General features: G+C 31.5%; 2 protein-coding genes across 5 annotated transcripts in view; both read left to right on the plus strand.

Moving 5' to 3' along the window:
* LOC117111697 (synaptosomal-associated protein 25-like) overlaps positions 1–18,077 on the plus strand; it is a 37,693-nt gene extending 19,616 nt beyond the window's left edge. Inside the window, exons 3-7 of one of the 4 annotated variants that reach the window (XM_033254686.1) lie at positions 1,602–1,650; positions 10,086–10,203; positions 10,375–10,509; positions 11,384–11,528; positions 17,766–17,834. In XM_033254686.1, coding sequence (XP_033110577.1) covers positions 1,602–1,650; positions 10,086–10,203; positions 10,375–10,509; positions 11,384–11,528; positions 17,766–17,834 — 516 coding nt within the window. Of the gene's footprint in view, positions 1–1,601; positions 1,651–10,085; positions 10,204–10,374; positions 10,510–11,383; positions 11,529–14,624 lie in introns of all 4 variants that reach the window. The other 3 variants (XM_033254688.1, XM_033254687.1, XM_033254685.1) reach the window with 3 other exon arrangements.
* Positions 18,078–25,190: 7,113 nt separating this feature from the next.
* LOC117111658 (sphingolipid delta(4)-desaturase DES1-like) overlaps positions 25,191–26,706 on the plus strand; it is a 7,304-nt gene continuing 5,788 nt past the window's right edge. Inside the window, exon 1 of the mRNA XM_033254631.1 lies at positions 25,191–25,404. Coding sequence (XP_033110522.1) covers positions 25,323–25,404 — 82 coding nt within the window. The 5' untranslated portion in view covers positions 25,191–25,322. The remainder of the gene's footprint in view (positions 25,405–26,706) is intronic.

Genomic DNA, 26,706 nt, shown 5'->3' on the forward strand with positions numbered 1-26,706 from the left:
TATGTACATATATATAGATATTTTATATGTAACACTTGGTGGTCAATGTGTGTGTATGTTTGTATCGTAATTGTATCTGATAATATTTATCGAATAATTATGTTAGCCCAATAATAATCAACGTAAAACAAATCATTAAGATACTGGTGATCCTTATAATTACAATTAATAATAGTAAAATTTGTGAATTGATCACTCAGATTGAAGACTTAGTAACATCATATTTAAAATCAATAGTCTAAATTGCATGACCACCAATATTGATAATACTTTATCAGTTTTCACTTTTAAATAAGATAATGGTTGATAATCTTTAAAGTACTGTATTCATTCAAATAAAAACCCTGCTTTGAATAAATTCCCCCTCGAATTAACTCCCCCTCGAGAGCGTAATTTGGAAAATATGCCTCCCTCGAATAAGCACTCCGGGCATTTATTTTTTCCCTGGAATAATCGTTCTCCCTCCCCCACCCCAAAATAATGGCTGTAAACAAATCTAAGAGGAACATCATTCTCAATACATTCTATTAATGTTGTACTCCAGTAAAATTACATTTTTTCTTACCCTGGTTGGCATATTAAGTCTGTATGATCATGCAATAACACATTGTTATGTTAATTATGGGCTGTTTATTTGTGTATACATAATTATTTTATACCAAAATGATAACCCCTCCCTCAAATAAACGCCTCCTTCAAATAAATGCTCCACAAAACCCTTCTCAACAATAAACACCCCAGGGTATATATTCAGATAAGTACAGTATCTGTGATGTGAAATCTTGTAAAAGAATATTGTGGCAATTTTATAGATACAGTAATTTAATAATAGATTATCTATAGATTATCTCTTAAGTAACAATCTAGATTTATCAAGATAACATCCTATGACTTTTGACACGATATTTTCTTCAGATTTGATTTGTATCATTAAGGGACTGATGGTTTAAATTCTGGTTTCAGAGATTTAAATTTTTTTAAAAAATTATTATTAGCATTATAGATTCAAGTATGAGATGAATAATTAAGTTAATCCAAATGGTATTAGTAGAGATTAAGATTTAGTATCAGATTCAGTTAGGTCAAAGTTTATATTAGCCTACACCTGTATTATTCATGAATGCAGATTTTTCTGTTCTGTAACCCTTCTCATCATGACGCATTTTCTATCTTCAAACCCAAAATTGATTTATCTATCCACGCATTTCCCATTCATATACAATCCACTGCAACCCTATTTTTATTTTTCTTATTTCATTGATAACTATTCTATATTCTTCATTTGCTCTTGCATGTGTTTTTTTCCCCTTTTCCTGAATATGTTTGTTCTCAGTTTATGCATGTTTTTTTTTTTCTTTTACCTGTAGATATTGGTTTTCTGTTTAACACATCATTCAATGAATAATTTACCCTGTTTACGTTGTCTTACAAAAGATCTTTTTAATACTATTGATTAAATTTTTTACTGCGGGGGTATAGTTACCTTTGTTACTTTCAACCAATGAGTGTACTTGCGGTCTACCATAATTATGCATGAACATTGCCACATTTGACATTTTCTTTTCTCTTTGTTTTGTTTCACTTTTCATCGCAAAACACAGGCGAAGGATTCGGGCCTCAACACCCTTGTTATGTTGGATGAACAAGGAGGTGGTGAACCTATACAACCCTTTTCTATGTCTTATTTAACCAACTAATTTACTGTACATAGTCTGTATTAAGTAGCTAGTATGTATAAACAGCAGTTACTGGAATTTCTGGAAATGTGGTCGAATGGTTGTTTTTGCTCGTTTTGTATTCAGGAAAGCAAACAAAATGCAAATTACTAAATTCATTTTAACACCATTTAATTAACGAAACATCCAAAGTTTCAAAAATATGTAAATTGAAATTGTTTTCTTCAGAGATTTTTAGTAGCTGATTGCAAAATGCTGCTTGCTTTCTGGATTTCTTGGATATGTGGTCAAATAGTTGGTGTTGCTTGTTTTATATTCATGAAAGCAAACAAAATGCTAATTTGAAAATTCATTACCATACCTTTTAAAATATATTAATATTCAATAACCTCTAAATATGAATTTTGTACAAAAAAAAAGCATTTTACTCAAATTGAAATATACGCTTGCTTCTGATGTTTAAAAGACCAGTTTTCGACCTCAATATGACCAGATTATCACAAAAATTAAGATCACTCAGATTGCTAATTTGATATCTGTTTCCTTGTATACTTGGCTATTCTTTTTTACTAGATTATTATAAGGCAAATGTTGTGTATTACACTGTTATGTTTAAAATGTCCTGCGTCCTACATAGATAAAAAAAAAAACAAAAAAAAACAGTATTTACGTTTTTGCTTGTCAGACGCTTTAATATCTGATTCCTTAACAAAAGAGTAAAACTTGTACTTGTACTTGTACTAATTATTTTCTGAAAAGATAATGGTGCTAATATTTTGTCACTTCAAAATTCTCCTAGATTATAAGCTTTGAAGCTTACAACTTGAGAACACTGTATACTAGTAAGCATGTGTTTCTCGACTGAATATTCATATTATGTTACTTGCAGCAACCAATCACAGATCAGATATTAGGATGTTTTAATTTATGTTTAAAATAAAATATTGTAGTTCCAATATTTCTCAATACTATCTTTTCAAATAAAATGCATGAACTTTATGAAGAGCAGTTATCAACTTGTTACTTTTAAACTTGTCTAAACTGTGAAGACATTTTCTATTATTTTAATGTGGTTGTTGTATAATGTTAACAGGTGTTTTACACATTATATATGACAGTTATATGACAGTTAGCTTTCTGTCCCTCGCACTTTCACTTAGACACTAATCTCTTCTTTTGGTCACAATTGTTCTGTTGGTGACAATTAAAAAGATTCCAATCCTGGGTTAAAATTATGATAATTTGTGATCTTATGCTGTACAGACTGTTGATGTAAAAGTCTATAAAATATCCACACTTAGTACTTAAAATCTAAAAATTGGTATGTTTTTCCAAAGTTAGTTATTTTATTAATTTTTTATTTAACCAATGTTTTGTTTAGGTTAATTCTACCAACTATTGATCATTTTAGGGCCTTCAGTATAATATAACAACAAAAACAAACAATGTATTAACTAATACTAGTTCTTAACTAATATAACTTTCCTTTTCCACCCCTTTCCTAAAACATCAAATTCCCAAATAACTGCTGATAACTTGCAATTTTTCCGCCAATGTATTTTTTTCACTTGGAATTTAATGATTTAGTGTTATAGCAACTGTTTCCGTGGGGAATTCCTTTATAGATATTTATGATTTTTCTGCGACTTAACGTGAAATCCTGTTTACGTTTGAACGCTTCGAATCCGTTTCTAGCTAGAAATAGAATTTGCATTTGTTTTGTTTTGTGCCTTTTTCAAAATCATTCCTTCAAATCTCCTTGTTTGAGTAGTTTTTAGTGTCAAATTTGATGGTTTGTGCTTACTAACATTTAGATTAACATAAATTAGTCTTGTGTTATAATGCGCCCAAATACCCGCACTCCATCCCATCTCCTAAATTTGCATTTAGTGTTAACTCCCGTTTTACTAAACTGTTAAGCGTTATAAAGTGGCGGCATACTAGAGGAAACTGTAATACATTATCCTTCTGGCTATCGGAAGCAGACGTTGATATCTACGATAGAAAATTTTTACGATATTGTGTTCGAGCCCTGAATTCAACTCATTACCTACCGTCTACGCTCGAATGGTTTTGAATTGAAAGACAGTCTTTCAAATCAAATGCTGTATATTTGAAACTGGTTTTAACACAAAATTGATTTTCAATCATAGATTCATTAAAAGAATATTACATGCTTGAAATTGATAGGATGTTGTAGTGTATTCGTTGGTCCTTGGATATAGTATAAAGGCATTGGTTTAGTCACTACAGTTTAAATTACAGATGTGGAAAGTACGCAAATATAGCAGAAATGACATATTTCCTGTTAACTACTGTATGTACTTAAATGCTCAAACTAGGCGCAGATTAAGGAAGATGGTCTGCAAGTTGCCCATATTCAGCCAGATACAGTGCAATAGTTTTGTAGCAAATTTAAATTCATTTAGATTGAGCAAATTCCTTTGGGAATCAAGATTGTATTATATAAATTTATTTTATTTTGCGGGGATAACTTTTTCAAATAGAATGTTAACAGTAACATAGAAGTAACTCTGGAATGGTAGAAGTTATACTGCAAAGTTTTAAAGTAAATGGAGGTTAACAAATTCATCTTCATATTTTGATATTATTTTCTAAAATTGTAATCATGATCATCAAACAAACTTAGATAATAGTTTACTGTCTAAATATCTTCATTTCTAAGTTACATAAGATAAAGTTTATGTTGTAAAGGTAATCATGATGTTCCATCTTATTTGGATAATGTCTTCTATCTTATCATTTGTGTCTCTAAATTACATTAAAGTGTTCATCTTTATTTTTAATGTAATATTTTCTGTAGATTCACAGTTACTAAATTGTAAATTTCAAATATAAAATTCTAACCGTTAACGTTCAAACTGATTTAGATTAGTTTTCTGTTTTAATATCTTCACTTTGGCTTCATTTTCTAAATTTATTTCTCATTATTGTTATTGTCAATTTTAAATGTTTTGTAAGAATATCAAATATTTACGTAGTATTTTATTAGCATTTAGCTAGTTTAGATATTTTCTGTCTTTCTATTTTCTGAAATCATCTCTAAAATCCATTAACGTTTTTATCTCGTAAATGTTATTAATTCTGTAGAATAGCTTTTTAATGTGTAACATTTCAAAGATCTCATTAAGTTACCAAAATGTAATGTACATTTCTACATGTGAATAGATTTACATCTGTGATTAGTAGTTATTCAAAAAGAGGATGGTGGAGTGTTGAGAATAGAAACAATTGCAAAGATATTTTATGAAATTTTTTTTTTTTTTTTTTCAATTTTCAAACTAGTATTCATGATACCTTATTTTTCACCATGTAGTATAATTACCATCATTACTGACATTTTAACTATAATATTCTTACCATTATAACTTATATTCTTACTATCATAATTGGTAATCTTACATCAAATGTGATATTCTTAATGTCATAAACTTGTTTGTACCATCAAACTATTATTCTTACCATAAAAAACACTTAATTTTGTACCATCATAACTGATATTCTTACCATCCAACTGGCATTCTTACTATAGAAATAGCTGTTCTTACCATCAAAACTGATATTTTCTTACCATCAAAACTGATATTTTCTTACCATCAAACTGGCATTCTTACCATAAACCATTATTCTTACTATCATAATTGATATACTTGCCATCATCAATCAAATTTTCATCATTATTCTTCCAGACAATTCCTAAATTATTTCTTTTCATCATACCTATTATTTTTTTTCCCAGATTAGTTTTTACAATCATAACTATCATTAATATCACTTTTTTCATTTCAACACTATTTTTATCCCTAAATTATTGTTCTTTCTTTTCCTATAGTTTCTACTATAACTATCATTATCATTGTTATCAATCATATAAATATTTCTATCATTAGTTCCATTCATTATTCTCATTGCAACCATAAATTCATTTGCATTTCGTAATCATGTTTTTCATTATCATTATTATTATAATGGTCAATATATAATCATTATTCATTTATGATAGTGGCTAGTATTTTTTCTTTATCATTCCATGGTCATCCATTGTTACTACTTCATATCTTTTTCAATATCTAATAATGTATATTTAAAAATTTTATGGTTTACATAGTTTTTATCAGTGTATCTTATTGAGTCTTTCAGTATATTTTTCACCTGGTGATTATTTTGTATGTGTTATATTGTGGTATGACCGGTGGTGATTATGTTTGTGATGAATTAAGTAATTGTGATATATTTACCATTTAACCTGTTATTAGGTTTCTCCATGTCTTAATATTGTCTATGTTTACATTATTGATTAGAAGTGGTGCAGATTGACGTGCAAGCTACAGATAGGGTTAGATTAGTTCATTTTGTCCGGCCAAACTCCACCCTCTTTCCCTTTCCCTTACTGAATAAGCAGTAATTTTCCCTTGAAGCTATTGTGATGAATTTCATTAAATGTTTGTATAGAGAATTAATTCAATGCTTTCTTTAAAAAATCAATCTGCATTAAAAGAAAATTAGCTAATAGATATAACAAAGTGTTGATATCAGAGACAGTATTATGCAAATGATGTTTATTTTCCAGAGTAAGACCAATTCTTACTAATATTAGTATTTAATATTAGTAAATCTTTTCCAATTTCTGTAAAATTAAAGTACATATTGTTTTCTGTTTTGTTAATTTCTTACCACTTTTAACATATTTTTTTGTATACGTCCCCCTAATATGCTATTTCCTTTTCAAATTCCTTCTAATTTGCAATTTCTGTTTGGTTATTTATTACTTGATCTAACCACTCATTTACATGATTGTATATAAGGAACACAGTCATTTGAATTTGATCACACTCTCCGTAAGTGTCAGTCTTCAGACAGTAATATATCAACTTTTAGCCCTGCCTACTTGGCCTACTCTCATCTTGGTAATGCAAACACTTGTTATGTCCCTAGGAACTTTATCGTTGGATTGATGACACCAATTGTTAAAATGACAGGTCGATGTGCTCTTTGTTAATTGCAACGTTATTGATGACTGCTTGATTTGAGGGATCGAGAAGGGCAACATAGATAATGATAGAATAAAGGGAGACATTTTAATGATGTCAAAATGCAATAAAATATAAAAATAATCAAAATAGATATGTATATAAAAATCAAATACTTAAAAATAATAATAATAATAATAATAATAATAATAATAATAATAATAAATAGTAAATACATTGTACATTGGTGAATTTAGCCAGTAGTAATGTAAACTATAGGTTCTACTGCTATGGCACCTTGATATGTTGACAACCCTCTTCTAGCCCTGCATTAAGTAATAAATTTATGTCAAAAAGCTGAATACAATCTTAACTAAAATAGTAAGTACAGTATGTATTAATTTATTATTTTTATCAATTATTTAAAATATAATGTTGTGGAAATAGACCATAATTTCAAAATAACACTGCCCTAGAAAGGATATTGTAAGACACCAAAATGATGATGATCAAAATGGCTTTATGAATGGAATACTACCATATTAATTGTGTTGTTCCAATCTTTATTTTATTCTGTTGTCTTTTGTTATATATGTTAACAACCTAAGGCACTGTTTATGCATTTATACCAAATTTAATTGCATTACATTACCTGCATAGAAATAACTAGGCCTACTATAAAATAGATACAATAAGGATAATTAAGACTACCGTCAGAAAGGCAATACTCAGATACAAAAAAAATATGGATCATAATAAGACTGTTGAGATCATAATTAGAGAGTATAAAATGGGAATGATAATAAGGCGGCAAAAATAAGGATAAATAAGACTATCGTTATGCTTGGTAATGACTATTATAAAATAGAATCTCCATAGGAAGGATAGTAATAATACATGATTTTAAGACTGCTATAAAGATAATAATATTATATGTCTGCCATCATGAAGATAATAAAGATTATGAAAGTAATAATCTCCGCAATGTAACGGCATCTGATGCCTTCTTCGATCAGCATCTTGGCAACAATGATTCCATACAGTATCATCCTTTGTTTTACTTCTCCCAGTTCCATACTAAAAATAAACTGTGTTTCTCAAAATCGAATGACACAAAATCTGAAAACAAAGAATAATAATAATAATAATAATAATAATACCTTATTACCTATATGTATCTCTCTAGCTGTACCATTTTTTTTACTTAAGAAGTATGGTATTTTAATGTTGTTAAGAAGATTTTTATAAATAAATTACTCTTATGCATTTGAATTTTACAAAATGGGTGGAGCTATTTTTACCATTAACATTTTATTTTGTTATTGGCGAGACTTGACTGGAGACCTAAGCCTGGCTCTTTATAATTAATATTTGCTTCACATTTTAGGTGGCCTGGTGGCTGCAAAACAAGTTCTACAGTTCCACATTAGCCAGACAATATAACATTTATTTCAGACAATATAACAGTTGTCAAGTGTAATTGCTGTTTTTCTAAATTCCAGCTATCTACATAAAGTCACCATTTTTTGCAAATGATATTAGAAAAATTATATTACTTTTCCCAACTGGATTAGTGCTTTTTCAAATGGCATGTTCACACACGTATAAACTAAAAAAACTGACACTTGACTTAGCTGTGTGATCAGACTCAATTAATAATGATAAATAATTCATGCATTCCATGGTAGAAATTCACTTCAAAAACATAAGGAAATTTCCTCAAAGCATAAATTTCTATTTCAGTCCTAGTTTCAGTGTTAATTCAGCACCTAGATTTGATAGCTAATTTTCTGTGTACAATTTTGCTCATAGGGTTTTTCTTGATATAGGGCAAAGGAGGTAGAAGCAACATGGAAAATACAGTGTCAATTAATATTGTTAGTACAGAAAGAAAGATATGTTGAAACTTAGAAGTGAAGAGAAATTACAATTGAAATGAACATGAAATGAAGGAAAAAGATGAGAAAAACTATGAAACTATAAAGCCTATAGCATCAGCCTAAATAAGAAAATGGTGGAGTTTTATATAAGTTGCATTGTGTGCCTTTTCATAGCCTCTGTTGTTGGATCCCCATTCACTTCTTGGCCAGTTGATTTGTGAGTTAGCAATTTGGTTAAGTTGAGTACTTTTAGATCATTAGGGTTAAGGCATAGATGTCCCCAATTAGTACGTGCCTTTTAATTCCGGCATCATTATTATTTTAAAGTGAATGATTTGAAGATTATGTATCTATGATGAAACACATATATAATCTGTTCAATTAGAATTTGTATAAAAGATGATGATAGTGATTTGATTCAGGTGTCTATGTTTAACCATATTTTAATATTTATTACGAATTTTTATTGTAATTACTATTTTTCTAAATTTACTACTTCATTACTGCTTTATCACAACTTAACACTGTATTTCTAACAACGGATTAACTTAACTGTTTTTGTCTTTGTTTAAATTGTTTTGAAACCCTGTATCTATTCTCACACCCTTTCTCTTCATTTTCCAGTTTTTCAAAATCGTTATATTTAACAATTGTTTACACAAGGATCACCTTGATATTTTTGATATACCATAATTATTGTTGCAAGCAATGAATGACAAGTTTTTATATTTTATGTTATTTTGCTTGTACATATGCAGTTCGTTTTCTTTATTCAATTGATCTTGTTTTTTGAGATGTTATTTGACTTAGAATTTTTAGAATTGTTTGAGGTTTGTAGCCCTAGAATGAAGAAACCGTTGTGTTGCATGGACAGTTTATTCTCTATCGTTTTGTATTTTGTCATGAAATTGTAAACAGAAAAGTATAATAAGGTTTGACAGTTAAATTAGCAGAAACGAAGAATGTTAATGATTGCTATAGAAACCTAGCCTGTGGTACTAAGCTGATTTAAAATGTACTTTGAGGAGGAATAATATTATGTAAGCTACAACATGGAGTATAATTGAGAAAGGAATAATAAAATGAGTTAAAATTTAAATTGGTTTAATCGATCACAGTCTCTGTTTACACGGTTAAGGCAAAACCCTTTAAATCCAAATTCATTGAAAAGTCAATTTGTTTGTCAGATTTTATATTGAAATAGATTAAATAATATTAAATTTCTGGGAATTAAAGGCAAACATGGATTTCTTCCTCATAAAAAAAATATTAGCCTAAATAAGATACATAATACTAGCTTGATTTAAACATGTTTAGTTTGGTTACTTTACCTTGGATAGAGATGTTTATAACAATACTTAATGAAAACAACCTTTATTGTGTCTTACTATAATATGACGATACAGTAATTCATCATATATTTTCCTTCTTAATACTAACTCCATGTTGATTTTACAAGATAAATAATCTGGATTGAGAGCACAAATTTGTTTTTCGTTTTTTGAACCACAGTGACATGGTTTCTGTATTCTTTCTAGAACAACTGGACCGAATCGAGGAGGGGATGGAACAGATTAACGCCGACATGAAAGAAGCGGAGGAGAATCTTGCCGGTCTTGAGGCATGCTGTGGACTTTGTACTTGCCCATGGAAAAAGTAATAGCCCGAGTGATGACATCATTTACTTAATTTGAGAACACTTAGGACCTTCGCCGGAAGGCCCTGACAGGGTTTTAACTCATGGGAGTTATACTCTAATATTTTTTAATCTGTAAAAATAAGAATTGCATGTCTTTCATTATTATCATTCATTCTTCTTGTGCTTAGAATCTTCAACTTTGAAGGCGGTGAGGACTACAAGAAAACATGGAATGCTGACAGTGACGGGGCAGCAGGTGGTCAACCAATGCGTGTGGGAGATGACCGGGACGCCTGCACGGCTAACTCATCTTATATCACAAAGTAAACAATCTGCTACCATCCATGATATCCTCCTGTAGGAATGCATTAGTTGTAGTTGTCAGTGTCTCAACTAGCTTCCATAGGACCCACAAATTTAAGCAATGTTCTATACCCCAATGGAAACTATCCATCAGTTTTGGATTAATTAGGTCGTCCTGAATCCAGTGGTTTTTGTATTTTTATGTATTTGTTTTTGGATTTGATATAAAAACAAACAAATAATTCTGATGATGGTGATAAATACTTTATTTTAATCACAAATGCCATGTTCACTTACAGTGTTTTTTCCAGTTCACCATCCGATGGACCCCACTTGAACTGTATTCAGGCTGAGCAGTTCAGGCTGGGGAAGCACAACCTATAGCCATAATATCGGCACTGGTTTGAACAGCAAGCTCACCTATGGTTCTGCAGGTGGAACAAGTCTTTTCGAATAAGGATAATAAACCATACGTCCATTGTACACAATTGGCCCATGTGCACTATGAAGAACCCAGTACATCTTTTGAGACGAGTATGGGGTTACCCTGGTGTACTGGTCTACACAGCCCCTCTTGTGGACGGATGAGATTGGCTGATACCGGTTTACCGGGCAGCTCAGACACGAGGAGACCTAGGGGAGAAGAAAGTTACTGAATAAGCTTTGAGCGCTCTGATCTTCATGAAATAAAGCTATATAAATGCTGTAATGTATGTATTATTATTCACACCGAAAAAAAAAATCCAGATTAATAACCTGCTATGCTGTTTCAGAGGTGTATTTTACCTGTTAGGTAGCCATTCCCTTCATTGGCAGTGTTTTTAATTGATATTTTTTGAGAATTTGAATTAGTAAATAACTTGAATTGATGATTCTTATTTTGACATGTTACAGGATAACTCATGATGCCCGAGAAGATGAAATGGACGAGAACATTGGGCAAGTGCATTCCTTAGTGGGAAATCTACGCCATATGGCCCTTGATATGCAAAATGAGATCTCGGGACAGAATCAGCAAATCGACCGCATTAACACTAAGGTAAGGTTCCCACTGTAATATATACACTGCAGTCCTTATACATTCACATTATTTTTAAGATGATCCAAATTTTAATGCCTGTTTAGTCATCCTGGGCCCTCAAACCTATGGTTGGCTGAATCATAATAAGAACTCATTGAATGCTGCTTTAAGTCATTATAAGTTCCAAGCAAATCCAAACACATTATTATTATATTAAAGGTGAATTTACTCTATGAAATTTTCTCACATATAGTAGAAAAATTAAATTAATTATTCCAAAATAAATACAATGAAATTCGATTATTACTTTATGAGGTTCGATCGATTAATTCTTGTAGCGCCCACTCTATTCAACCTGATTCTAATCTAATTTGGCCTCCCTTATTTATTTTGATAACTACGTTATCGATATAAATGTGTTCACCCATTCAGGGTCATGTATTAAAGACACTTCAAATTATTGAATTTTGATAGACACATGACACAAACTACTACTCTGCAAATTAATATTAAAATGGTTTTAATAATATTGATTAAAAGTATAGGAAGGAAAAAAAAAAACTTCAATTTAAGCTTAAATATTATTATGTTTCTGTGAGACACAAGTACAAATGATTCAATTTTTGCTAATTTAATTGATCTTTATATAAAAAAAATCTTTAAATTGATTGTTAGCTAATTTCAGGTTCTATGCAAAGAGTATAGGAACAATATCGTAGTTGCCTTTGTTAATTGGCAAAGAAAATATTTCCGCGTAATTTCCAAAGGACAACAGCTGATATTTACCTTACCATTTTTCAGCAAATCAAAAACACACATTTTCAATAATATAAGGGGGGTAAACAAAGAGAATACTAACAAAAATTTGAATTAATTCTAGAACTTTTGGCATTTTACATACAAAGTATATGAAAACAATAAGAAAAAGATGTTGACAAAATATTCACAATATAGACAACAATACCTAAGATCATTAAAATTGAAAACTGAATAAAAAAAAAAGAAATATTTAATAAAATTTAAAAAAAAATAAAATAAAAATAAATGAATCATTTTTTGATCTGCGCCTTCAGTTTTCCTGTCATCACCTCATTTGCATTATTCAAGAAATATCCATAATCGTAATTGTACTTTATTTTGCTGATTTAAAATCATGAATCAGTACTCAGCATCAATTATATAAAAGATCCTTTGCGAAGATACTAGGATCCTTCTTTTTGGAATGTATCATTTACATTTCTATCTTGTCTTTACATATCATTAGTCTGCCTTTTTGTGGCCTGTTCTTATCTGTAATTAATCCATTAAAGTGTCAGATCTCAATAGTTCCGCAATAAAATAACATGAGCCTGCATAAATACTGTCAAACTTTAGGCCAACATGTGAAGGCTGCTTGCATTGATACTGAGCTCCCTATTGAATCGCTGTGTAGTAACGCATGATGTATTAGATCTGCTCACACACCTACTAAAAAAGGGAATTGACACAGGTAACTATGGTAATTTTAAACTAATCAGCTTGACCTTCAACAAACATAAAAAAAAAAGCATTAACTTTGAACAGTCTAATAAAAACATTCCTTATCAGTTTATCGTGACAAGAAAAATATATGTTTTGAGTTGTTAACATTTAGACTGACAGTAGGTTTGAGACAGCCAGTCGGATATATCTTACTCCCTGTTTATTGCTTCATTGAAATAAATATTCTCCTCTCCCCTTAATCTTTTTATATATTCTTCATTCTATAACATATCACTTTAGACTGTGACTTAAATTAAAATGTTCTCATTCCCATAGAAATTTTGTCTCTGCTAACAATATCTCCCCATCCCAATGGATATTTGGCACACCAAACAAAAATCCCCTTCCCATTACTTGATCACTAGTGAAGATACCCCTTCCCACTACTTGATCACTAGTGATAATAAGATCAATTTTTTAAATAAAATTAAGTGAAAGAAATGCAGTTAGACAGATACTTGTCAAAAATGGATATCATTACACAGAATTGAATTCTCACACAATTTCACACAAGTGATGATATATGTAGCATATACTTTCTAATAATTTCTCTCCATGCTAAATTTAGCATGCAACAAAATTAAATTTTCTTAGTGATTGTGACATCCAACCCCCTTTTCTAATCAACTTCATTTATAAACTTGACCTTTAAAAGTGACAGATTTATAAAACAGTATTTTGTCGAGTGAAAAAAGTGTTGATATTGATGCCGTATCCATGACGTCTGAAACATTTTTTTTTCTAAATTTTGACACATGTTGAGATAAATGTTATCATATTGTAGATTATATTCTGTGCTCATAATATGAACACATAATTAATGATATACATAAATAAATGCAGAAAATTCAATGAAATAAATTAATGATGCTAAATAAAAATTGATTGAATACTAAGCATTATAATTTTAAGATATGTGTTGTCGGTGTTAAAATCTGGAAAGACCAAAATAGAAGTGCATTGAAAACAATAGATTGAAAGGATAAATTTAGTTTACAACCAAAATACCAAGATCAAAGGGAAACAAATCAATCGTCACTGATCTACAGGGTTTTTACAAATATCCGTAAGCTAAGTCAGCAGTCAATTTGTGGATCTGCATAGTTAATACAAACAGTATATTTTTTTCATCTACTAGTTGACAAGAAAGTTCAGTACTGACCAATTTCCCATGTTTAATTTATTTGTGGGTTTTTATGTTTCTGGATTTTGATATGTTCTAATGTTTTTATTATGTTTCATGATATTTTTAGTTTCCTTCTTTTTTAAAGTCTCTGTTGGAAAGCAATAAATATTGCTTCACTTATATTTCTTAGATATTTATTTCTCCGTAATGGATGGGTTTCTCAAGTTGTGTTTGTTATGATTTTGCTATGATACAAAATAGCTTTTCATTATTTATCAAGTGTTTGATCCTAAAGAACAGATTCAGTAGGTGGTGAGAAACATGGGTTTTTTTGACATAATAATCTTTCACAATAATTGAGAAAATAGTTTTCCAGTTTTAACAGTTTTTTTTTTTGCTTTACACTAACCTTACATTTCAAATGTTTTTCTCTTTTCTCTGCTTCCTCTCATCGTTACCGTCAACAGGCGCAATCGAACGTGGGCCGCATATCGGTGGCCAATGAAAGAGCAGCTAAGCTACTTAAATAGAATGCCGCTTCAAAAATGAAAGGCTAATTACCCAAGCTTTGCAACACAACAAGTGTCAACGAAAATACATATTGGTCAAGTGACCATGCATCAAGAATAATGTCGCATTATATATTTGATTTGAACTAACTTATAGCAAGGCCTTGTAGAACCCCAACATACTCAGTTCCAATATGTGTAGCATTTAGTGGTAATTCAACGTGTGATATTTCCTATGTTATATTACCGTACATAGAAGAAAAATTAATAATACTGTATGTACTAGAACAGAAGCAAAAATCTACTGTATAAAGTTAGAATTATTTTTGAAATTTATTCCTGCCAATGAACAATTTACACCTTTCAAGAAATGTGTAATTTGTTATGTACAACACACACCACAATTACATTGGAACTGAGTTTGGTTAAATCTAGAATAGCCACCTTTTGACTTAGCCTGTGCACCAGATTCCCCCCTCCATCTAAATAGTGTTATCGTAGTTTAAAAGAGCAGATATCTTGCAATAGGACATAGGTAATTCTATTTATACTTTGAGGATCATCATATCCTAATAGTGCACATAGTTTACTATATGGTTGTTCTTGAAATGGTCTTTTAGAACAGAGAAGTACAAGATTCAATACATATTTATGTTTATTTGTGTTGCCTTCCAGTTGTAAACATAATGTGGTATAATGCTTTCAGTGTGGTGTTACATTCCTATACTATCATTTCACGCCCACCTTTAAAACAATCTTGTCAAATTGTGCAATATTATTTTAATTGATAGAGCATTCCAGCGAAAAATTAAAAGTTTTAGGTGAATGCTCCTTTGGCTGCAGGGGTATTTTCTTTAATTCTATTCGGTGCCGTATTCACCATCTTATTAGGGGTAATTACAGAGGAAGGGGAAGGTTAAGCAAACATAGGGAATACAGTTTGAACATTTGTCAAGCATTAGCTCTCCTTGATTAACCATCCCATATCCTCTAAATAACCATATCCTATGACATCCATAATGTCATCCCATCATATAAAGAGTTTTTAAGTCCATATAATTTATCTAACTTTAACTTTTTTCTTTTAAAAAATCTATATTTATTTAGTCCCTTTGTGTGAACTTGTCTATTTTAATTAATATTTAATCAAATGTATTTGTGGCATGCTCCCACAAAAACTTACTTTTTTTTGAAAATTTAATTGGTTTAATTATCACGTTCTCTGTTTAGTCAGCTTGATATATATAAAACAAATTTTGGGTTAAGAACATCTTTAACATATAGGTAGGCAATTATATGATACAGTATTAGCATTACTAACATCCTTAAAGTGTTTATGATGCATATGCATGGCTACACATGAGTGGTTTAACATGCATACCAAACATTACCTAAACATCTAAAGGCAGGTTATAAAAATTGAAGCAAAACTCGTAGCTTCCAAATGTCAAAATTTCTTCACATGAAATATTTTTAATGAAGAAACTTCAGTCGGAATCTCATAAATAATATTTTTGGGCCTGACGTTGATTTTCTCGAAATGTCAACCTGCAACTTAGTTCATAGGTTCATGGGAACATGTCACATTTACGATTTACGTCAGTGAAAAATATGTGAGGGAGTGTTTTTATAGACTAAACATTTGATTATTGCTGTATACTATGTCTAACATGGCTACTCTTGTATTATTATTTCTTATGATTTTGTTTATTGTATTATTTATTGTATTTTCTTTATTTATTGTTTTAAAAAGTGGTGATAGATAATTAAGAAACTATTTCCTACCTAGGTGTATTTTGTCTCTATAAAATCCAATTTCTGTTCTCTGGAATTGGGTTTTCCCCATCATTTCTTAATTCATTCATTCCAACTAGCCTACCAACATTTAAGTTAAATTCAGTTAATATGTCTCTTTATTTGGGTACAATGTAAGTGTAAATAATATATAAAATTTCATATGTTTAGCTGTTAACATTTTAGTTGATAGTCCTTTTAAAGATTATAAGCCTGGTTGTACATTATTTCGTTTATTGTAGCTTAGGATTTGTTCAACCAGGCCATATAGGTACAGTAGCAGTATTATAAGAACAAATGAAGACTTTATGTGCTATAGAAGATGATGTTTTATGCTGTGTTACTTTTCCTCTTGAGCTTGAACTTAACATCACCCCACTCTCGCGTACTCATGTTGCTATCCCTGTTGCTTATCCCTCTACCCCTCAGCCTGCACCCAACACAGACATAGCCCTTTATATTCCTCTGCTTTCCACCATCCATAAGGTACCTAATGTCAGTTAACATGCTTAACGATCAATTTTAAACGCTGTATCTTTTGTTCTTGTGTAGTTCGTGGAAATAGTGCGTTGTATTGTATATTTATAGATACAGTATATATGTATATAGATTAAGTTTGAGCTAGTCTGATAGTCTAAAGTTGCTTTAAGATGCTTTGACATTTTAGTTTAAGATAGACAAAAATTTTGTTTTGCATTTGATTTTGTGATAATATATACCAGTGAAAGCTTTGAATATTTAATATTTTAACCTTTATTATCCAAACTACAGCCTTTTAAGCCATATATTTTTGTTTTCAAGTGTTATCCTCAAATAGGTTGATTATTTTTTAATTTTAATAGAATGATTATAGAATAATAAACTTTCAAATTATTTCCACCGCCAATGTGATGAAAAACATTTCTTCATTCTCCCTACATCCTGATTGTTTATACAACTATTCCTGTAGAAGAATGAAACTCCAACCATTCACAATGTTCATGTTTGTATCATCTATAAGTGCATGATTTATCGATATTTTTGATGTATATTTTGCATGCTATTAATCTATATTTTCCTATTTCTATATGGTTTTATTTTCAACATACTTGTCGTTTTAAAGCAAGTCTCAAGAAGTAGGCTGCTCTCTGTGTCTACTTAGCGCTAGTGTCTGCTTATTTCAGGAAGGTTGATACTACATAATTATTTCTTCATGTTTTATTTTACTTGATGTAGTAAATTTTCTGTGCATTTTGATTCTTTATATTTTTCATGTCTTTTTGTTACATAACCATACTTACTGAATTTTCTGTTGATATTTTCTAGGCCGCATCCAACAATGCTCGAATAGAATTGGCAGACAAGAGAGCAAAGGATATAATAAGAAAACAGTAACACTAAAAGAATGAAGACTGCCCTCTAGTGACAGAACTGTTTCAAATGTTGTGTTTTGTGCTAAAATTTTCTACTTCAGTTTCAAAATGGTTTAATCAACATAATTGAAACAATTTTGAATATCAAAGAAAAAATGTAAAACTTTATAAAAAAAAAAAGATTAAAAAAATTATTACAAGTATAAGTAAAGTAATAAGTAAATCCCAAGTTTATTAACTAACGATCAATATTTCAAAATCTATCAAAAAAAAATCAAACAGCCAATAAATTTCAGAATTTTGGCTACTAAATTTGGGTAGCATTGATTACCAAATATTGCCAAATACCTGTGTATTTATTGAAGCCAAAGTATTTTACTTTTTAAAAACTTGGATCCAAGATCCAGTATACATTAGTTTTTAATGCTGTGATGTTGAAATTACTAAACACTGTTAAAATAAGCAATGGCTTAAATAATTAATATATGTTTTGCCAAAAACAACAAGTTAATATTTGATTTATGTATATGGTATATTATATCCATGTATATAAGTATATGTATATAGATATATATATGTATATATACATATGTTTATATACATGTACATGCATAAATTTATATATATATATATATATATATACATATATATACATATGTATGTGTATGTATATTATATGCTTATACACATCTAGATGTGTATAAGAGACAGTTATTTCGTTTATTGTAGCTTAGGATTTGTTCAACCAGGCCATATAGGTACAGTAGCAGTATTATAAGAACAAATGAAGACTTTATGTGCTATAGAAGATGATGTTTTATGCTGTGTTACTTTTCCTCTTGAGCTTGAACTTAACATCACCCCACTCTCGCGTACTCATGTTGCTATCCCTGTTGCTTATCCCTCTACCCCTCAGCCTGCACCCAACACAGACATAGCCCTTTATATTCCTCTGCTTTCCACCATCCATAAGGTACCTAATGTCACCCCCCCCCACATTTGGACAATTTGCCCTACCATAGGTTTGCACATATAAAACTATGTACACCAAAATCTAAAATAAAGAACTTATAAAAGAGAATTTGGAGAACTGATTAAATTTCAAGTTCATAAGTCCATTACAGGGTGAACTTGGAAAATAAAAAAGCTTTTAGGGCAAATTAACCATCTGTGATCCATGGCTTTAAAGTGAAGTGTTTTCATTAAAGCAATGTCTGCACCAAGAATTGGTATTAGGTGACCAATTTTTGGTTGCTATTTTAAAAAATTGAAATAATATAATCTGAATGGGTAGTGATTTACGAAGCTGTGTGTGATATAATTGGTTATTAAGAACAACTGATATGATTGGTCAAAAACAACAGCGGATAGAAGCTGTTATATGATTGGTTATTAACAGCTGATAGATCCAATGACTAACACCAGTAATACATAGTACTCTAGATCAATATTGAATGTACATATCGTAATCAAATTTAAATATATAAATGTTACGGAATTACAGTAGTCTGTTTTTTAAATACTTATAAAATTGATGTAAATGATAATTATATACTAGTATTGATAGTAGAAGTTTAAACATAATATTAAGTAACGTAGTGTAATTTAATGCACTTAGCATTCCACAGAGCCGTAATCAATTTTCAAGACTGTAAAATATCTGAATAAATATATTCAACTCTGATCACAACGATCAAGATTCTATCAAAGTAGTAATTTTAATGGGTGGAATTACAATGTCAAATCTAAATTTTTGGTTAATGCTTTAACATGTTGAGTGCACGCTATGAATAAACTTGCATTATACAGTCAAACTGTGCACCCCACTATTAGCATTCTGGTAAACAACATAAGCCTTTTGTACTTTGAATTAAATTTGCTTTGCGATTGGGTCAACAGGAACATTTGTGATAGTGCAAAGAAGATCTATTACTAAAAAATATTACATTGTTTATAAATTTGTTATCCCTTCATAAAGTTTGAGGCTGCAAAATCTCCTATGATTTAACATGGGCCATTCTAAGTGGTAGCCATCATGTTAAATTTATCAAATCTACATGTTTTCTGTGACAAATATTTGTGATCTGCCCATATATGGCCATGATGGTGCCATATCACACCCATATATGGACATGTCATATCACATCCATATATGGCATGGTGTTGTCATACCACACCCATATATGGGCATGATTATGTCATATCACATCCATATATGGACATGATGATGTCATATCACATCCATATATGGATGTGATGATGTCATATCACACCCATATATGGGCTATTCACATGTATTTATTCATAAAGCTTGACAATGTAAACAAAGCTGTAGATTTAATAAATGAATTAATGTCTTTGAAGACCATTTAGTTAATGTCTCTAACGGAAATGACACAAACAAATGAGTTTTGTTGCCGGGGACCAAACATTTTGACACGTTAATCATATTAGTCACTAAGCAACACGATGATTACTTGTAACCTGATAGCTTTAGATAATTAAATGTCGTCTTTCATAATTGGATGGTGTTGTGAAATTGTAACACGGAATGCTAGAAGGTAGAAATAATTTTTTTAATATGTCCATTGTTTTTGAAGGTTTTTAATTTTTTGAAACTGTCAGATGCTATGGTATTCAATATCATTCAAATACTAAGTATTGTATTTCATCAATATTCTGTATGTTATGTAACTAGTTTTTTTCTCATAAAAATGTCTTATTGTCATTATTGACAACTTTTTTCCAGACGATTATTAATAAGATCATCTGGAATTTATGTGTGCAGTGTTTTGATCGATTTCTCGACTGACCAATCAAATAACAGTAAAAGTCCCACTGTTCTGTATTTGGTTCTCATTGGCTCATTATGAAGACGTCCTAGTCTTTGAAAACATTGGCAAAAATAAGATGTTTCTCAGATATTAGCAGAACGTTGGAGACTACTCGGTCGGGACTATATTTGCCAAATTCTGAATTGAGCCAAACAAAATTCTGAATTGATTAAGAAAAATGAAAAAAATATGATTTAATCGAGTAAAACTTCAGTTTAATAAATTCTATATTCATCATGATTAGCATGTCATTTGCATGTGATTGGCATGTCATTTGCATGTGATTAGCATGTCATTTGGTTACGTCAATCAATATTAGGTTCTGTCCAGACTCAGATTTTATTTGATAAAAACATGTGACATGGTCATGAAGACATCACATCATGACCATATATAGGTACATCATGACTAAATATGGTCATGATGACATCACATCATGACCATATATAGGCACATCATGACTAAATATGGTCATACAGAAGTTTTTTGTAAAAAGAAATTTGATAGTCTGGACAGAACTTTGCATATCGATCAAGATGTTGTAACATTGACTGTAAAATAAAAAAATAAATAAAAAAAGTAAAACAGGCTGTGATGGTATACTCTGACATCTCTATTGTATGTTTAGAGAGTTTTTTTTTCTGTGACATGTTTGTACATAGAGTACAGTATATTGAAATTCCTAGCTAAGCTTTTGTCAGTTTTACCTTAACATATGGCTCAACCATGTCAAAATATCCATCATGAATCCAGTGTTTCAATCACAATTGTATCAGTGTTAATAAAGATTCGATTATACAGTTTGTCTTCTGTGTAATTTCAATTTTTGACCACTGAATTCACACAAAACTGTTCCTAGAGTAATAAGTTCATCCTTTCATTAATGGCAACAATGATAATGACGATGATGGTGATGATGATGTGGGCAACGATGATGTTGATGCGCGTCTCATATTAATTGGATAAGAAAAATTCTTTCACATTTTCTATTGAGAGCCAAATGTACGGTAATAGAAAATAAAAAGCAATTAAAAAAAATTCGCTCATTTAAAATTATCAAAGAAATGCTTAATTCTTCCAGTAAATAGTATCCAAGAAAATAAGTTTACACTAACTTACAGCCCTTTTCACTAGTCCTATGGAATCATTAATTTTCAGCCAGTGTAATTAAATAGAAATGAGTTATGTGGGTGAAATTATAGAGGGCGGCATACAGAACACTAACCTAAAATTCAAAATTTTCCCCTTATTAGTGGTTTTGCCACAAAGTCGTACAATTCGAAAATAATGAAATGATTTTTTTAATTTATTTATTTTTTTTTTTATTTCTTTATTCTTTATACTGGGAAAACCTTTTCAGTAGCATATCTACTGTTCTCCCACAGGGCCCAGTACAAAAGTCAACAATAACATTCACAATTCATAAAAACGAGCACTGACGTAAACCAGAAAAATACATTAACATCCAGATCATAACATTTTTTAAATTGTTAAAATAATAAAAGATCAATACAAACATTTAAAAATATATTCAGAGAAATACAACAGCGTACGTCTCCCCCCCCCCCTCTATTTTTTCGCAAAGAAAAAATTACACCCACAGTGTTCTACTCCTACCAAAAACACCCTAGAAGAGTGCTATCCATTACTCAATGTTAATATACAGTAGCGGATTTTGTTGTTTGACGACTTTTTTTAACAGATTTTGGATATTAGTTTTCCTTTTTGCTGATTTTGTGATTTTTATGTTCAATGTTGCTGAGAAACATGTTTTCTAGAAGTGAAATGTGTCTTTTGAAATGGTGTACATTTATGAGCCTTTGCATGTTGTCAAACAGTGGTGGCGCCAGAGGGGGAAGCAATGCAAAATTTCCAAAATATAGAATTTCACTTTCAAGAATGAGGATTTTAAAATAAATTAGATGGTTACATTGCATACTCTTTATTTCCTGTGCTGGGCTTCAAGGGGGTTTCGCCCCCTTCGACCACCACCAGATGCCTAAGGCTGCTCGCTTCGGTCGCAGATTACACCCCTCCCCTTTTTTCTGGCAGACTGCATCCGCCCATGCCCTTGGTGCTTCGTACCTTGCCTGGTCCATCTTTACTTTGTTGCCTCTCCCCCCCCCCCCTCTTTTGCTAAATTCTGTATCCGCCCCTGGCGGCAGTGGCTTATCTATGGGTGCGCACTCATTCCCCCAAAAAAGTTTGTGAAGCGGGTTGGGGAAAAAATTGATGGCTAGTTCGGGCCATGGACCTGTCATGTTAGGACGATTTAGAGACATGATAAGAGTGGATGATCTCACCTACCTAAGAAGGATCCACAATGAAGACAATAATATAAACCCAATCAGGCAATTTGATCCAAAGAAATTTATTAAACAACGATAAAAGATAAAAATGAAACACAAACCTTCGCAATTAAGTTAACGAACGAAGGTACAGTACAGTAATATAATAATTTTATTATTTTGACAAAAAAAATGCATAATAGTTCGCCCTCTAATTTGAGACCACCTTTTGACAAAAATTCGGGTGATCTCTGGACTCGATCTCTAATCGTTAAATTTGTGTTTAAAGAATGAAGATTATTATTTGGTTCTTTGAAGAGGGGTCTCAAAATGGAGGCCACTTATGTGTGACAACTAATATACAGTTGCCACAATGTAGTACATAATTATTGACAATGTGAATGCCAGTCAAAATAAATTTTTCCCAAATACTCATTATTTTAAATTGTTTTGTCCCAGACCTCTCGGTGGTGGTAGGGTTGGTTGCATACACAGTGTTAAAGATATGTTTTTAATCGTTTCGTGGAAAAGTTTTTCTTAATATGGGGGCGGGCGGGGATATCATCCCTGGCTTGGAATGTTTCCAATACTACTATTAATCACATCATGGCGCTTCTTTTTTATGGGAAATGATAATTGACATAATTATTGGGAAAAAAACAACATTGAGCTGCAACAACATAAATATGCGTCTCAATCATCCTATTAAATTGTCTTTAATAAGCCTACGAAACACGAGAGCTCCAACTTTCCTTCCCCCTTGTATTTTTTTATAGCCTACAATTAATTAAAACGATCTGTTTGGCCACTGGTGGTTTTTTTTACCTGTATTGTAATAAACCATAAATTCAAAAAAAAAACGGCAACACTACACATAATTAGGCCTGTGTGTAAAACATATATTGGCTTACATGACAACAATTTTATTTAGTCATGTTATCTGTAGAACATAGAATTACATATCGGCTTACAAAAGTGTAGTATTTAATTGTTAAAATGTTTATGTTTAAATAATAATAGGCCTACTTCCCTCTATATAAATTAAAGAACGTAGACGAACGGGTGGCAGTATAACTTGCAGCTCATTTTGGGCTGCTGTCTCTCCTGATTGTATGGGAAATTCACTTGGTGCATGTCCTGAAAATATCACCACCAGCCCCACTGACGAATCTTCTACCATGTTTTTCACCGACGGTGGTATGAGATGGGAACACAAAGAAATTTGTCGTTTACTCTCTCGATTCAAGGGAAATTCATTCCTTGTCACTGCAATGTTTTTACTTTACGTCAGGAAAAAAGCCTTGTTTTTCCGAAATTGCTCAAGTGTCATACGGTATTCCCCCGACAAGAATATTCGTGTCTCTGCTGGGCCATTCTATGGGAAACAGAGATTCGGAGAAAATTTATTTCCTCTGACGTTTTTACCCGACGAAAAAGTTAACATTCTCTCCAATGAGAATAAGCTGGTTAAAAAAATGTATAATTATAGGCTTATGGCACCTCTAGATGACTGGAAATCGCATTCTCAGACTTTACTTAAATTTGAATATAATTTTCGTTCCTCTCAACTGTTTTGTATATTTTGAAAAAAAAAGATTAAGGGGCGCGGGCCGGCTGGGAAAGGCTTGACAGGGCCCCCCACTCTTTTGGGAAGTTAAAAAAAGAAAGAAAAAGAAATTATTTGGTCACCAAAACAAAAAAAGTTCCAGGGGCATGCCCCTTTTGGACATCCCTGATATCTACCCCTTAATAGAAAAATGGCCGTGGTCTGAGGTGCTCAGAACTTACTTCACCCAAAACAAAAGGGATTTCCTCCCCCGACGGGACGGAGGATGGGTGTGGGCAGCCATTCCAGACTGAAAAGAAAAATCTGAATGTGAAGTGATGATCTGAGCAAGAATGAACTGGACTTTTTATTATTATTATTATTTCAAATTTGACCGTGGCGCGCCCTAGTGGGAAAAGTGATTGGAATAAAACTGTTTTTCTCCTCAGGCTGAAGATGAACGTATTAATAGAAGTTCGAATTACAGAATCACGATTGATTTGATCACTTCTTTGGAGTTACTTCAAAAACGATTCCAGACAAAATTAAAATGGATAAACAATTCCCCTTTTTTTGGACACATGGATACTTACAATACATAATTTTACAAAAATTCTTACAAAATAATTTTTATTCTCCATCGAAGCGTGTCCGTGGCTTTTGTGACGTATAACCAATGACACGATCGGATGATGCATGATTGTGCCAATCCTAAATTCCCATGCGCGTGAGCCGGTGCGATACAATAGATCCAGGCTGCAGGGTAGACTTAGGCCAGACTGGTATTATAATCCTTTTATTTGAGGTTTGTGCAGAGTTCAGTGGTGTATCTTTGATTTGAGATGGGCGGTACCGTATCTAGAGACGATTTTGAGTGGGTTTACACCGAAGAACCACATGTTTCAAGGCGGAAAGCAATATTGAGTGAGTTGACTAGGCCTTGCCCTGGGTTGGGTAGGCTAAGAAGGGCCTTGCTTATTATTATTACTAATACTACTAGTACTACTAGGCCTACTACTTTAGGCCTACCTAGAGGACCTAACTAACCGGTACGGTGTACTGGAATAAAAACTTGGATTTATTTTGATAGCTTAGGTGCTTGTCTAAATAACAACTCCTGGACCCTGGTATATGGTAAGTGCAGGTGATAGGATTTTGGCTATTCTCTCATTTTCTGCAATCATGATGGAAAACTACAAATGTCAAATACATAAATATAGGCTATATAGGCCTAGGCATATTATAGTATTAATATTTTTTTCTCCATTCATTCATATAATAACGACAATATACTGTATTGTGTAGATTTCCCATGTGAAATAAATGAATACTGATTACAATATGTTGACCTTGGCTACCGTAGCAGCAATTTTAACACTTATGTTATGCTTGTGGTCATATTCTTTGCTTTTAATTAAATTTGATTATTGTAAATGCTAATTTATTTCTGTCCTTAATCCTTCACCTGTTCAGTTGTCGTTGGCTGATCCGATTTCATGGAGAATACAAAGGGACAGGGCATTCGCAATGGATTTTTAAATTAATACCCACTCAGCAGACAGTGTCACACATCCAGGTGCACACAAATGTGTCCCCCACCCTCACTCCAACCCATTTTGGTGCTGCCACTGCAAACAGTTACGCCCTGAATATAAAACTCACATTTTATTACTTTTGCTAGATGTAATGTCAGTGATGATATCATTGCAAATCAGTTGATCAGATAACATTTTCACATTTGTTTGAACAGAGTGCAAACAAGCTACTACTGAGTATTGTATGAGAAACAAATATGCCCACATGATCAAAATTAGTCTAGATTACTGTAAAGTACAATTGTTATTTAGTGATTATCACGATTGACAAGATTATAGTAGTATATATAGAATGAATCATTGTTATTAAAGCCCCATTCCCGGCAAAATTTCAGTTTTTAAGAAAAATCTAATTTTTGTATAATGTTATAAAGATTTATAAATATAATACGGAATTGCTAGTTTAACTGAATTTAGACATTCCTAAACATGAAAAAAATGTAAAATAAGACTGAAATTAAATGCGGATGAATTTTTCATTTTGATTTTGCGATAGGTCGTGAGAAGAAATATCGTAGCCGCCGAAAACAGGTTAGGCCTAGCCTTACCTCGATTTAGGTTCTGTTATCACACATAAAAACGGCCGACATGATATTTTCCGTTGCTAGTATTGACACTTGTGAAATATAAT

This window comes from Anneissia japonica, unplaced genomic scaffold (assembly GCF_011630105.1).
Source record: "Anneissia japonica isolate Jap-2015-1 unplaced genomic scaffold, ASM1163010v1 scaffold287923_len1623670_cov205, whole genome shotgun sequence".
Lineage (NCBI taxonomy): Eukaryota > Metazoa > Echinodermata > Crinoidea > Comatulida > Comatulidae > Anneissia > Anneissia japonica.